Here is a 15,983-nt window from a genome sequence, read left to right as displayed (position 1 = left end):
ACTAATGAGGGAACCAAGAGATAGCAGTGTCATAAAACCCCACAGAGGGAAGAGTATACTAGAGGAGAATGGTCAGTAGTATCAGCTAGCCCTGAGAGGTTGAGGAGGATGAGGAAAAGATCATCAGATTTATAAATTAGGAGATGATTGGTAACTTTGGAAAGAGCAATTTCAGTAGATTTTATAAGGTTGTTAGTAGCCAGTTTGCCAAGGGTTCAAGAGTGAGAGGGGAGAAAATGGAGAAAAGATAAAGACAGCCTTTTGTATGTGTGTAGCTTTACTGAGAAAAGGAGAGATACAGGACAATAACTTCAAGGTATGATAGGATCTATTAGGGTTTCTTTTTTTTTAAAGGATGGGGGAGATCATAAGATTATAGCATTAGAAGCCACTCTGGAGGTCTCCCAGTTCAAACTCCTCCTTTTACAGAAAGGTTAAGAGACTTGTTGAAGATCACATTGGTAAGTGGCAGAGTTGTAATTTGAAGCAAGATCTTAATACTTAACAAAAGAATTTGAAATTCAAATCTAATGCTCTTTTCAATTGCAGCAGGGATGGAACCAGTAGAGACAGATTGAAGTTTTATTTTTTCAACTGTCCTTCCAAAACTAGTTGTTTTTTGAACCACAGAATTTTAGAACTTTTTTTTTAAGGATAATGAAATTGAAGCCAAGAGGTCACAGTTAGTTTATTGGCTCTAGATTCTAAATGTGTTGTTTTTTACTGACATCTTTCATACTCCTGAAAAAGTGTCAACTTTGTATGTTTGATTAGTAGTTTTATTTTTAAAAATAAATATTCCCTTTTTGTATTGGTTAGAGTGAACAGTGCTTTCAGATTTAATAACAGTAATAGAGTTGCAAAGTGAGGACAGTGGGGTCAACTTTTTACCACTTAAAAAAATACTAATGTAGCATGGTTTTTTAATAGCTCCACATTTTTGAAAATTAGCTGTCTCTTGTTAGAGCCCAGTTTTGGGTGATAAGGCTCAATTAGTGTTTTGGATAAAATCAAAATGTTTGCTTCTCATAATCTGTTATAAATATCTTACAATTTAACAAAAACAGAGCAAGCAGTTTAAAGGGTGTACACAGGAAACTGCATTTTAAAATATTACTTCAACCCCTTTGATCGTATTTGTGCTTAGTGCCCCCTTGATAAATATTTACTTAATTGCATCATACCTGAAAAACTTGGGGATATAGGAAGGTATACAACATCGCTATTGCATTATATATATAATAAATAGTAGGTGGTTATTTTTAGTAACTTGTGGAAAAAAGGATCCAATCTGTTTTGGTATTTTCTACTATAGTTATTCAAAATATTTATCATTTAATGGTTTTAATGTACTAGAAAATAGAAAATGAGGAAATTACTTGATAGCCAGAACTCCCCTCCCGTCTTTAATTTACATATGCTGAGATTATTTTTAACTTACAGTTTACAACTTGGGTTTCCTCTCCCTTGCCCTTTCCTTTAAAATAACAAGGCAAAATTCAGTTTTATCACTTATTTCTTTTAAATTGGCAAGTAGTAATTGTTAATGGTTTCTATTTTGATTCTATTTGATAAAAGAATGGTATTGTGCCTATAACTTTATGGGATTTGCAAAACACTGTTTTTACTGACTGCAAATAATTAGCATTTTTTAAGTACCTGTAATATGTTCATTAAAGATTACTACATTTTTGTGTGTTGATTTTATTGCAGTTAAATTAAATTCCCTTTATGTTCTTTCTGGTACATTTTAAAACTGGCGCCTTAGTGCTGCTTATTCTAAAATCTCATTGGTTTAAATATAAAGTAGTTTTATACCTCAGTGTCATACCATTAAAATATAAATATACATAATAACCTTTTCATTATAAAGTTCATCTTAAATTGGCAATTAAGCCCTGAATTTTCCCTTTCATATCATTCTTTTATACCTAACATATCCACTGAAGCCCCACTTTGCCTTAGCTTTTATTCTCACTGCAAATTGTGATCCTGCCTAAGTGGAGAGGATGGTAATAAAAAATGGACTGATATTGGTAAAATGTAGGAATGTAGGATGAATAGAAGAAAATTCTTATAAAATTCTTAATAGTCAAATGGATAGATTTTTTTTTTAACATCTTAATAGCAATAATATTTTTCAGCACTTGGACTCTCCATTCCCCTCCAAGTTCTACTGTTTTTTAACCCATGGTTATAAAGTATTCTTACATGCTATACTTTAATCACAAACATCTCAGGTAGTACATAAAAACTGTCTTAGTTTGGGCTTGTTCTGCTTCATTGCCTTTTATTTATTGCCATAGTTTATCCCATAATTTAATAATTTTACATACTGTGTGCATTTTGGGTTTGATGGTCTCATTAATTTAGTCTTTAAATATAAAATAGGTATTAAAGGTTCACCCTGTATATTCTAATAAAATTATTTCATTTCTGCAAATATATATGAAAAGCGTTAAACCCAAAACCGTTCCAACATTTAGTAATATAATGGGGTCTGGGGAAGATTGCAAGGTAGCCACTTGGAAAAAGAATTACTTGGATTTCTGAGGTTTTTTTTTTTTAAAAAGCAGCCATACTTCATTCATATAATCTTATGTCATATCTGGCAAAGAAGCAATGCATTTATTTTCTCTCAAAAAAAAAAACCCCTGCTTTTTATTCTTTCCTTCTTAATTTTTTTTTCTGGGCGGGGGGTGCGGGGAATTACTACCTAAAAGAAAAATACAGTCTATTCTTTTCCAGGAAAGAATACCCCCCTCACGTTCAGAAAATAGAAATAGACCATATTAGGTTGCCACGGCCCCAAAGTGTAGGTAAGTGTTTTGCTTTTTTTCTCTTTTCTCTAGAGTCAGAAATAGTGTCTCATATATGTAAGTGGTTATGTGTGAAAGCTGTTAGCAGGAGACTCTACCATTTTAAAGTCTTGATCTGAGACTCTTTATAAAAGCATACTGAAAATACTCTGAAATAGAGCATGTTTAGTAATTACACATTATATCCCTTTACAATGAACTCTTAAGGCACTAAGTTTTGGGTTTTTTTCTTTAACTGAACTTTTGTTACAACAAAGGTAACTAATATTAAGTAAGATTGTGGCCCAGAAAACTTTTTACTGAAAAATTCAAATTATTTTTGTTTGGCATAGATTATATCTCTCCACCCAGAAGATGGATATAGCTATTGGGCTATAATGTTGCCTGCTTTGTTAATTTTTAACTTTTTTTTAGAGGGGCACATAAATTGCAGTATCTCAAAGGCTTACATAATAGGTACAGCACAATTGATTTAAAAAGTATGAATAATTCATTTCAGGTGGTAGACTAAAAGTGGTAGCATTTTCAAATCAGATTTTTATTTTTGTTTGCTATATTGTTGCTGTAATAGAAATTAATATTTATGAATTGTCGGTGTTATTGTTATTATTGGATAATTTTTTTGTTGAGACTTTGATATTTAGGTATTTTTTATTTTAAAATATATTTTAAAAAATAAGACCAGACTACCAAGTAAGAGATCATGTCTGCTGTACCAATTTGCTTAATAATACGCAAAATCAAATGCGGGTGAAAGTTTAGATTGGTGTAGCAAACATTTCAGTTTTTTAAAACTTTATCTAGAGGCAACTGTATGGCACAGTGGCCCAAATCCTCTTCCTAGGGTTAGGAAGACCTGAGCTCAGGCACTAGCTGTGTGACCTTGGGTAAATTTGTCTCGGTTTCCTCCAAATTGTAGAATGAAGGTAAATAGCATCTACCTCCCAGAGTTGTGGTAAGGGTCAAATGCGATAATATTTGTAAAGTGCATCATTATTATTACTATTGTGATTTACATGTAGTTCAATATCTAGACCTTGGATTCAGACTTTAGAAGAGATATTTACTGAAAAAAGTCCTGACAATATTCCATTTTTGCAAGAGTGGTTTTAGATTAGATATTTCCCTCCGAAAAGTAGTGATTCTTAAACTTTGAAGTTTCAATGAGCATTTTTCTTTTTCTCTTCCCTCACCTTCCCCTCCCCCCCCAAAAAGGCTTTATCAAGCCTTTCTTCCTTTTAAAAATTTTAACATGGTGTAGGATCCGTTGGGAATGAGTCATTCAGTATTACTTGGATATTCAAGAAAGTTGCCATTTTAATCCTTGTGATAGCAAAGTTTTTCATTTCATGTATTTTATATGGAATGTATTTTATATTTTTTATGGAAACTTTTCTAAAATATAGTGTATTTAATAGAATTCAACCCAAGTTCTAAAAATGATTATGAATTCAGAGTACAGTGATGCCCTCAGGAACTTAATGAAGTTAGATTGGACAGTTTACCCCTACAGTAATTGGCCTAAAAGAGAAGACAACTCATACAGGGAAGTGGTGTCCGGGGAGGAGCATTTTGGATAAGGAAATCAGAGGGAATTGGTGATTAGAGTCATAGGACAATTGATTGACACATCCCCTTGAAGAATGGTTGCCTTGATTGATAACTTAACACTGAAATTGAAAAGGAGATGTGGAGGTTCTTGTAAGGTTACATAGCAGAGAAGGTCATCTAGTGGTTCTGAGTCTAGGCAGCATAGGGTAAATGCTCAGCAATTAGAAGTAGAGAGCTCCAGGGGTAGGAACTAAGTTCTAAGTTGGAGGTGGAGGCTGGAATGCAAAATTACACTTTTATCATATCCCTTCAACAATAGATAAGGAAAAGAGAGTAGTGGGAGAATCGTGGTATTGGCTGAGGAGAGCCTGATGAGAGAATGAGTGTAATGTAAATACAAGGAGCTAAATGAAGTTCTAGGTGTTCACAGTTTAATGACCTGAGATGTCATCTTCTGACATTGATATTAACATTAGACTAATATTTATTAAACTTGAGAGACTTTTTGAAAAATTAAGGTACTTTTATTGTATGAATTACCACCTGATAAAGTATAAAAATGAATTTCTGTTCTTTTTTATATTTCTTTAGAAAACATAATAGAGAAAACAGAAGAGTCTGAATCAGAATCAGAGTCTGAAATCAAGAGGAAGGTACAACCAAAACGTCACTGCAATTCACACCAATCTGATTTCCAGCTGTCTCCTGCTTCAAAAAAAAATTTAGCCCACTTAGAGGTGGGTTAGAGAAATTAAGCAGTGTTGTTATTGAAACTTTTAAAGCAGTTTATATGGGTCTAAGTACTGTATGTTGACATATTTAGAACATTCCATTTAGAATCATATGACTGGATAAGATTTTGAGAGAAAGTTCTAACAGGTTCTCACCTCCCCCCCACCCTGTGCTCTGTCCCCTTCACCATCCGCTTTCCTTACATTGAAAACACATTCAAGTCTTAGACTATTTTTAATTCCAAAGGAAAAGATACAATTCCCTTTATTAGCAGTACATTTCATATATGTGCTCTTAAGAGGTGGTACAGTATAGTGGATATAGGGCTGGTTTTGTAATCAAGACTTGGTTTCAAGTCCCCTGCCTCTGACACATACTAGCTATGTGATTATGGCAAGTCACTTAATTTCTCAAACCCTACAGGTAATTCTTTAAATGCTTTATATAAGGGAGTTTGTACACAGTGTGGGAGTTCTGAAATCATGGGTCTGGGCTCCACTAAAATTAACATAAATCCCCTGTCAATTGTTGTTTGTTTATTTCTTCTGAGTCATCAGCCTCTATACAGCCCTTTGATTACTTGAATATTATTGTTGAATCACATGTTCCTTAAGTCATATTATCCCAGGTGATTTGAAGTGTTGGTCTTTGAATTAAGAGAAGGCATATATGGTACTGGTTTCTGTAATTAATGTTGTTTAATAAGGAATTAACACATCATTGGTACTTAACAGCAAGTAGCACATGTTAATTATATTTTTGCGTTGAGAAATGAAAATGTGCTAAAGAACTGATCTTCAAAGTCTATACATTTTCGGGCAAAATTATTTTAGTAATCTTTTTTTTTACTCCATTTTAATGGTTGTTAGTTGAAAACTGAGAATTACATCATCATTAAATCCAAATTTAAATTTATTCAGTAATCTACATTGCTTTTTCAAAGATTATGTCCTAAACTCTCTGCTGACCTAAACTCCTTATGATACCTTGATTACCTTGCATTTTTCAGTATTTAAATGTGATAAAAGTGTTAAATGCAGTAAATTATAAGAGTGCACTTTTCTTGGTATTGTCTTATTCAACATATTGCACAATTTCTTCCTGGTTTGTTAAAAGATAATAGTTGAGTTCAGCTGTACTCGAAGAGTGGTCTGATATCTAAACTATTCCAAGATATTTTTATTTCTGTACTTAGAATGTTCACCCCATATATTTATTATTGACCTTATATTTGGATTGTTAGGAAATACTCCGGACACTTACTAGCTTGTTTGCAGAAGATTATTTAAGTATTTTGACATGGAAACTTATCATTACCACTCAGCTACCATATTCCTATGGTAATCGTCACCTTTGCTCCAACACAGCAGGACAGCTTTGAGCTTCCTCTGCTCCATATATTAATGTTCTTAGGGTCTTTTCATTTACTATAACAAATTATGTTCCTTGGAGAGAAAGATTGGGGTGGCCCATCTCATTAGATTATCTTCATTTAATCTATATGTATCACTGGTAACTTATTTAAGGATAATTAGAGCGAATTTGTTGTATTTGTACAAATGGGAAAATAAGGGCTTGCCTTATAGCAATGTGATGAGGAGATGCACTCTGGCTTAATGGCCCTGACTTTGCCTCTGGCTCAGTTGTGTGTATTTTGGTTAAATCATTCAATCTCTATGGATCTTAACCCCATAGAGGGACTCTGTGGGCTTACTGTACCTCTGCATACACAGGGTGTAATGGGTTATATGAGGAGGTCTTCACCTAAGGTCTGTGGAACCCAAGGGGTCTATGGTTAGATTTCAGGGAATCCGTGGCCTTTTTTTTTTTTAATGTAACTTGATCATTATATTACAGTATAATGGATTTCCTTCTTGATCTTACGTATTTTATATAAAGGGTGTTCAAGAAGTTTCAGCCAATGTATTTTATGGAACAGCCTCCGACCTCTCCTGTCCCAATTTTTTTTTCTGAACTAGGCCTTTAATTTCATTGAGATAGGAAAGTGCAGTTAAAGAAATTGTTTCACCAATGCAGTTTAGCACTTGCTATGCCCTGAGGCACTGAGAGGTTAAGTTACTTGCCCAGAATCATACAAACAATATGTGTCAAAGGGGAGACTTGAACCTCTGGATCTTCCTTACTCTGAGCTACCTCTTCATTCCCAATAGATAATCTTAACTTTCTCCTTTTTCTTTTTCCTATTTACAAGATTCTTAGTTGGTGTGCTGCTGGTAAAAGTAAATGGGGCGTTATTTTTGAGGTGTTTTCAGGGTTTTGCTGTTGATGGAGACATCTTTTTTTTTCCCTGTTTCTTTGGGAATTTTAGGTTTCTGCACAAACTGAATATTGTCCACAGTGCGGGAAAGAAAGAAAAAATCAAACCAAATGCCAAAACTGCGGGGTTACTTTTTCTAAGGATTTACAAAGAAATTGTAGGCAAGCATTAAATGAAGCAGCAGTACCTTTATCACGAACATCCATTCATCATAATTCAGGAGGACAAAAGTCTCAAAACACTGGACTAAATGCCAAAAAATTTTATGGCAATACTTTGGGAAAGGTTCCAGTTGATATTATTGTGAGTCATGATTATGTTGGACAGAATTTTCTACAGTCAAACGGAAAAATCCTTTTACCTGGTGCAAAAATACCCCAAATTACAAACTTAAGAAAACGGAATACAAAACCATCTGATCTAAATGATCCAAGTAAGTATGCTTTTATTTTGTATCTCTTCTTATTTTAAACACTTTTTCTAAAATAAAAAATAATTTCTTAGGATATTCCCTTAAGTCTTAAAATGGTTTGGTTTTTTGAGGATTTTTGTCCTTTTTCAATTTAAGTAAAGGAGGATATGGCAGGTGATAAAAGGCTGCTTGTTTGATTGGAATAATTGGAAAGCAAGTTAGCTGTTTTTCTTAATGAATCACTCTGATATATTTTATTTTAAAATTGCCAGCTTTTCCCAGTGTATATCCTTTCTCCCTCCCGGAGATTCATCCTTTGTAAACACAGACTGGAAGGAAGAAAAAAATAAAATAACTTCAGCAGAATAAATACACTGAAAAAGTCTGACATTACATGCCATCTTCCACCCTCTAGTCTCCTACCTTCTGCCGGGACCTTCCTCCTTGTCTTATCTCTTCTCTAGGTTGAAGCTTGATATTTGTAATTTCTTAACACTGTTTCAATTACTTTATTGTTGTCCATTTACATTGTTTAGGCATTGTGTTTGTTTTCTTTGTTTTGCTTACACAGAATCAGTTCTTCTCTACATTCATCTTAATCTTTCTTAAAGCAGTAATATACTATTACAATCATATATCATGACTTGTTTAACCATTCCCTAGTTGGCAGCATCTACTTTGTTTCTAGTTCTTTGCTGCCATAAAACTACTGTTAGAATGTTTTGTTGTATATGTAGTTTTTCTCTTTTTGTTGTTAGACCTCTTGGGTCAGGTTCCCACCCCTGTCTTAGGGTATATCCTTGGAATTTAATATTTAAATAAAAATGTCTGGACATTTTAGTCAGAATTTTAATAAATCTCAGTTGTTTTACACAATGCTAATAATTCACAATTCATGCAAGCCTTTTCCAAGTTTTTGTGAAACTCTCTTTTGTCAATTCTTTTTTTTTGTATTATTTTTTTTTCTGTCAGCCAAAATCTGCCTTTTCATCTCAACCCCCCTCATTATTCCCACCAAGAGCTAAAGAAAAACAAACACCATTACAAACATAAATAGTCAATTAAAATAAATTTCCATATTATCCATGACATATGCAGAGACAGATAGAATCAGAGTTCTCTTTATCATGAAGTGGGTAGTATGTTTTATTATTATCCTCTGGAATTATGCTTGATCATTACACTGATGGTGTCCTAATTCTTTCACAGTTGTTTACCTTTACCATATTGCTGACATCGTGCAAGCCATTCTCCTGATTGTTCATTTCACTGTCTCCCTTCATACAAGTCTTCCCAAGTTTCTCAGAAGCCATTCCCCTCATCATTTCTTACAAAACAATAATACTCTATTTATATACCAGAATTTTTTCAGCCATTCTCCAATACATGAGTACACCCCCTCACCTCTCCCTTTCCCATTCTTTGCCAATTCAAAAAGAGTTATGAATATTTTGGTACTACAGAGTTTGCTTTGCTTAGGACTACTCCTTTCCTTAATCCATCTTCTAGTTAGTTTGAAATATTGGCTGTTCCTCACCCTTTTCTTATTTGTATAAAGTCTATTTATGCAGTGTGATTATGAGATAATGTTCTCTAACTTCCTCTGAGCCCTATCATCTCTCTATAGTAGAATGAAAGCAACTTATCATTTTTTAATCAATTACAATTTTTCATTAATGTTTACATTTTTGTTTCTTAACTCCTCTGTTTGAATTTGAAAATTTCTACACAGCTCTAGTCTTTTCATCATTAAAGTAGTGCTTAGAAGTCCTCTTAAATCAAGGGTCCATTTCCCCCCTGTAGCATTATATTTAGTTTTATTGGGTTATTTTGGTTTACATCCTTTTCCTTCTGGAATATTATATTCCAAGTTATCTGCACTTTTATAGTAGTGACTGCTAAAGTTATGATCTGTGACTTCCTCAACACTTGAGTTCTTTCTTTTTTCTGGCTGCTTAAAGTATTTGTCTTTGACTTGAAAGCTTTGGATTTTGACTATGATGTTCCTAAGAGTTTTCATTTGGAGTTTCTTTCAGGAGGAGAGATTGGTGGATTCTTTCTATTTTTGCTTCCTCTACATTTAGACTCTTAGGTTTTATTATGTTTATAATGCTTTTATTTACTGTCAGTTTAGTCTAGATCCATGAAGAAAGGGAAGAAGGGAGACATATAAACTACACACCTACTTCCTGGTATTTGGAGTAAAAAGATATGGATGCTGATGCTATCATCTCAACACTTATGCCATGCTCTGTCATCAAGGGTTCCTGGTAGGTAGGGCTCTTAGATCCAGAGCTTGGAAGCAATCACTGTTGCACAGTAATCTTTTTTTTCTGCCCATATTGGCTATATCAAACACCAGCTCCTGTTTCAAGCCTCTAGCCTCTTTAAGCACCACCATATGCTGTTGCCACTCCATTTTTCAACAGATAACCTTGCCTCCTCTTTGAGAAAATTGAAGAGAGAAAAATTTAGTATCTGTTTTTTCATCTTGCTTCTACTCCTACTCAGTTAAAATAAATCTCTGTAAGGTCACTGTGACTTCTTTATTGCCCAATCCAATTGGCCTTAGTCCTCATTCTTCCTTAAGACTTCATTCAGTACATTGTCTTCGTAAGATACTTGCATGTATACTGAGCACTGTAGATGGTAATTTTCTTGGCTGCCCATAAGTCCTCTGATATCTTCACTTTGCTGACTCTTTCTACAAAGATTGGGGCTTCAGTCACATAATCATATGCACAGTGGCCACTACCTTACCTTTTCCCTTGGTTTTTATGACAGTGTTTTTTCCTGGTTCTTCTTTTACCTGTCTAATGAATCATTGGTCTCTTTTGGTAGTCAATTGTGTCCTTCCTCTTATGTATGAGTATATCTCAGGGCTTTGTCCTTGCTCTTTCCTCTTCACTCCCTGTACTCATCTCATCAGCTCCTGTGAGTTTCCCCTATTATTCCTGCAATTAACTCACAAATCTATGTATCCAACTCTACTCTCATCTTTCCTAAGCTCCTCTTTGAGGCCTCCAACACTCTAATTGGAATCTTCACTGGGAAAGAACTTTTTTTCTTTTTAAATTCCCTTCCCTCCTAACTTTCTGTATTGTTTATCAACATTTGTTCCAGTCATCTAGTTTTGAAAACTCAGTAAGATCTTCTGATCTTATCTCATTCCCATATCTAGTTGCTAAGTTTTGTCAGTTCCGTCTCATCTTACTGGGTTCTCCTTTTTTCTATTCATACTACAGCCACCCTTGTCTGAACCTTCATCGCTTCTCCCCTGCACTATTTAACTTGAACTCTCTTCTTCAGCCCTCTCTCCCTCTACCATCCAACTTCCATGCAGCTACTAAACTGATATTCCTGAAGTGCAGGTCTTACCATGCCACTGACCTGCTCAGGAAATCTTTGTGATTCCTCATGATTATTTAAGAAAAGATATAAACTCCTTTATTTAGTATTTAAATCATTTTGCAATCTTGATGCAGCATATCTACTCCAAACTTAAGAGTTTACTTGCTTCACCTATACACAGAATACTTCATTTCTCATTTCTGTGTCTGTACAAGTTCCCCCATTCCTGGAATACTTTCCCTCCTTGTCTCTGGATCTTAGAATCCCTAGCTCCCATTATATCTCAGTTCAAGTGCCATCTCTTTCTGCAACCTTTCTTATTTGTTGTTAGTATCCCACTTATCCCCCACCTTCAATTATATATTTATTTTGTAAATATCCTCTATCTACAGGTCTTTGACCATGTACTAGACTGTATAATGTTAATTCAATGATAGATGGTATCTCACTTCAGTTTTTGCATCCCTAGAACCTTATACATAATAGATATTATAAATGTTGATTGATTGATTCACTTATAGAGAGCTCTCCTCTCTTTTTTAAAGCCCCTCTCTACCATCCTCTATTCTTTATTCTTTTCCCTTGATTTCTGGCCAATATGGTCTTCTTTGCCTAGGTTAGCCCCTTTATTGTTGTTCTTGTTTTCATTGCTTGTCTCTTTCAGGAACTTTATCCCGTCTCTTCCTATTCCTGTCCTTTTTAGTCACTTTTAGTTTTCTACCAACTCCTTCCCTGTGCTATATTCCCAGGTCTCTCTCATCTCTAACAACAACCTTGACAACCTGACATCTTCTCAAGATAATCTCCTTTTACCAACAATCTCATAGAAAGAATTCATTTCCTTTTCTCCTGTTCACATCTTAGTCTTCTGTAGTGTTATTTCCAAATCCAGCAGTTGACTGAAATCCTGTTCAGTGTTACCAGTAGTAATTTTTACTCCCTGCTGAACAGCTAAATCTAGTGACTTTTTCCTCAGTCTTTTTCATCCTTGACCTTTTTGTGGGTTTTTGTCATTTCAAACAACCCTCTTTTCATAGATATTCTCTCTTTTAGCTCTTGTGGCATTGTTCTCTAGTCATTATCAGTCCCCAAAGTTGGACCCCTGTCCATCTTTCTGCCTGTGAAGCATGAGTGTCCCCCACTGCTCAGTCCTAGGCCCTCTCTCTACTCATTATACATTTTCTCTAAATTTATGGAAAATAAAATCATTATCATCCCTATAGAAATACTCAACTATCCATAGATCTGACCTGAATTTATCTCCTGAACTCTAGTCCTGCATTATCAGTTGACTTCTAGACATCTGTCTGGATATCTTATATGCATCTCAAATCCTCAAAATAAAACTCATTGTTTTTCACTCTCACCCTCCCCAAACTTCCTGTCCTCCTTTCTGTTGAAAGTACCACCGTCTTTGCTGTCATTCAGGTAGACCACCTCACATATAAAATCAATTTACAAGTGTAGTTGATTCTTATTCTGCCACATCTTTCCCATCCTTACCCTTCTTTCTGCCCCTAGCAATTATCCTAATCCAAGTATTCATCACCTTTTGGCTAGTCTACTGCAGTAGTCTTTTATTGGTTTCCCTTTCTATTTTACCCCTTTCCAGTCTGTCCTTTTTAAATTGCCAAATTAATATTTTTAACCATTTTCCTTTCCTGTTCAAAAATATTCAAGGGCTTTCTGTTGCTTTTAGGATAAAATATATACCCTTTAGCCAGCATGCCATTGTGTAAAGTCTTCTTTCCGCCACCCTAGGTCTGGAAATATAATCAAATCATTGCTCCTTCAAATGGTGTATTGGTCTACTCCCCTGTGGCTAGTCATCTCACTAATTTTCCCAGTTTCCAATATATCCCTCCCAACCATCAGACCCCCTACATATCTTGTCTTGCCGTATTAGAATATAAGTTCCTTGATGTCAGGAACTGTCTTTACTTCCCCAATTGCTTATTAAGCATTTAATAAATGTTTCAATTATTTATTCTACCTGGCATTAAAGCACCCCACATTCTGGCTTCAATATTCCTTTCCATATTTATTTCCTTTTATATATTCTTTGTTCCTGCCAGTTTTTACCTTGAACTTAATATTCTATTACTGTGCTTTGTGTTAGCTATGTGCCATTCCTAAAATGTATTTCTTCTCCAACTTCATCTCTTAAAATCCCTAACTCTTAAAAACTTCGGCTTTGGTGCATTGTCTTTCTTTTTAAAAAAAATTTTATTTCAGTTAACAGGCATTTTTTTCTTCCTTACTAATTCCCATCATCTTTCCTTATCTAAAAGGGGGGAAAAACATGTCTTGTAACAAATACACATACTTGAACAAAACAAATTCTCGTATTGGACATGACCAAGACTTAAGAACAACAACCAAAAAAAAATTAGGAAAACTAATGCTAGAGGGTACAAATACAAAAACTAATGCTAAGGGCTACAAGTAAAAGGAATAAAGTAGCAATAAGTAGCATATAGTCTCCTGGGGAGACAAAATGTGTAGCATAAATATAAAAGTGAATAGATAAAAATTTAAATCAACTAATACAAGGTAGTTTGGGAAGGGAAAGACATTAATAATTGGAGGGGACCAGGAATGGGTTCATGGCAACAACAGTACTTGAGATGTATCTTAAAATAGAAGGGAAACTCTGAGATGAAGGTAAGGAGGCAATTTATCCTAGGCATAGGGGGCCCATGTAAAAGCTTAGAGTTGTGCTGTGGTGTGTTCCTCTATGAGGAGCCTAAAGAGGGGCCAGTTTGGCTTCATCAATAACATTATGGGGAGGGGGTTGGAAATAATGTCCAGTGAGCCTGGAAAGAAAGATTGGGGGGCAGCTAGGTGGCACAGTGGTTAGAGCTCTGGCTTTGAAGTCAGGAGGACCTGAGTTCAAATGTGATCTCAGACACACAGCACTTACTAGCTGGGTGACTCTGGGCAAGTCACTTAATCTCTATTGCCCAGCAAAAAGAAAAAAAAAAAGGAATAATAGGTTGGATCCAAGTTGTATAGGGCTTTAGTTACAAGGCTAAATGAATGAAATAACAAAAGTTATTAAATGTTTACTAAGTGATAAATACAAAAGTGAAGACAATCCCTTTCCTCAGTTAACTTAATATTTTGTCTGTGTACATGTTACATCCCACCCTTTTCCTCCTAAAGTCCTTCAGTACCAGAATTTTAAAAAAAAATCTCTATCTCTAGTGCTTAGCTCAGGTGCTTAATAAATAAATATGGAGCCAAATTGAATTTACATACCATGACCCTAAGTAGGTTCTTCTAGTTTCAAGGGGAATCTCATCTCCCCTGTCTGGAAAACTGAATATCAGGTTTAATGATTTGTCTTACAAAATACAAGTTTTTGTTTTACGGAGGAGATAGTAAGGAATAATTCACAAAGAAATTAGTGGTACTATTTATTAACAGATTACTGTGTGCAGGATTTTCTGGTATGTTCCTCTTTTGCTCATTAGTTTTTCCCTAATAACATATCTCCTGTGAGAGTTGCTTATAATTTGCATCTGTATTTTCATTTGTATTACAATGGGGGAGAGGGAAAGGAGCAGATTTGACCTTTTTTAGAAAATGTCACCATTGTTTCTCTGTTCCTGCTTTAACTGCTCCTAGTTAACTACTCCGTCATTCAGAGTGGTAGTGGATAATGCCTGAGAAAAAGCAAATGTTGTCTAGCATATTTGCCAACTGTCATAACATATTTGTATTTTTGAAACAAAATTTGAAAGCAAAATGCCTTAAGCATCTATTTCTCTTCTAGTAATTTTGTCCAGTGATGATGAGGATGACGTTGACAGTGGGAATACTAATAGAAGAGAAAGTATATCACCTCGACCTGCAGATTCAGCACGTTCCTCCCCAGCACCCTCTACAGGAAAAGTAGAAGCTGCACTAAAAGAAAATAGCTGTGGATTAGAACATAGAGGGAGAAGTACTGCAACAGAATCAGAACTGGTGGTCACAATACCAAGAAAAGCAAGAATGAAAGATCAGGTATTCTGTCTTTAGTGAATGCCTAGGACTCAAAACACTATGTAGGTGCACCCATCTACTTTCACAGTGGTTATGAGGAGTGGATTAAGCTCCTTGTGGTCAAGGAACATAGAGTGCTCAGCACATAGTATACTCTGAATCTGAGGTTAAATACCTGAATCTTCCATGTGAGTTTCTGTTTCTAAAGGAGTTATCCTTTTGAAAAGGAAAGATCCTTTTTAATTTAAATAATCATGCACTAATTTGCCTGTTTTTCAAAGAGAAGGCATCTTGAAAAATTATAAATTGATTTAAGGACTTTAGTTTTTATACATTAATTTTGGCTATGATTTACTATCAAACCAAATAGTATTTATTATCTTTTTGTTCTTGAGGCAGGTAGGCTTGAGTTCATATCCTACCTCTAACACCTGCTGTGTGACCATGGCAAAATCATTGAATGTATCTTGAATTTCAGTTTTCTCATCTATAAAAGAGGGATAGTAGAACTTACAGTTAATCCCCAACTTTCACAGGGATTCTTACATTCCTAGAAAACAGCACAACAGTAAAAAATACATGTTGATATATGTTGAACCTGTAGGAAACAGGGATTTAGGTTCCTGTGACCACCAAAAACTAATCTTTATCTAGAATGCTGTAAACACACTTTTCTACATATAATACTTTAACAAAATGTTAATTCTGATAATAACTCCCTTTTGACTGAACTATTCCTTGATGAAAAGTTCAAGCCTTGGGTTGAGAGAGTGGGGGTGACTATCATCTCCTTGACCCACAAACTTTGTTGCTTTTTGTCAGTTCCCTCATTATACACAAATACTTTTCT

The 15,983-nt window shown here is 34.9% G+C and overlaps 1 protein-coding gene across 5 annotated transcripts in view; it reads left to right on the top strand.

Moving 5' to 3' along the window:
• Window positions 1-15,983, top strand: part of SENP6 (SUMO specific peptidase 6) — a 117,952-nt gene that overhangs the window by 72,432 nt on the left and 29,537 nt on the right. For 4 of the 5 annotated variants that reach the window (XM_021000197.2, XM_021000198.2, XM_078155279.1 and 1 more), the window contains 4 exons: window positions 2,749-2,819; window positions 4,962-5,107; window positions 7,432-7,813; window positions 14,922-15,154. In XM_021000197.2, coding sequence (XP_020855856.1) covers window positions 2,749-2,819; window positions 4,962-5,107; window positions 7,432-7,813; window positions 14,922-15,154 — 832 coding nt within the window. The remainder of the gene's footprint in view (window positions 1-2,748; window positions 2,820-4,961; window positions 5,108-7,431; window positions 7,814-14,921; window positions 15,155-15,983) is intronic. The other variant, XM_021000199.2, reaches the window with a different exon arrangement.

This window comes from Phascolarctos cinereus, unplaced genomic scaffold, assembly GCF_003287225.1.
Source record: "Phascolarctos cinereus isolate Bilbo 61053 unplaced genomic scaffold, phaCin_HiC Scaffold_5;HRSCAF=322, whole genome shotgun sequence".
NCBI classification, from domain to species: Eukaryota; Metazoa; Chordata; class Mammalia; order Diprotodontia; family Phascolarctidae; genus Phascolarctos; species Phascolarctos cinereus.
This window is presented reverse-complemented; position numbering and strand designations above follow the sequence as displayed.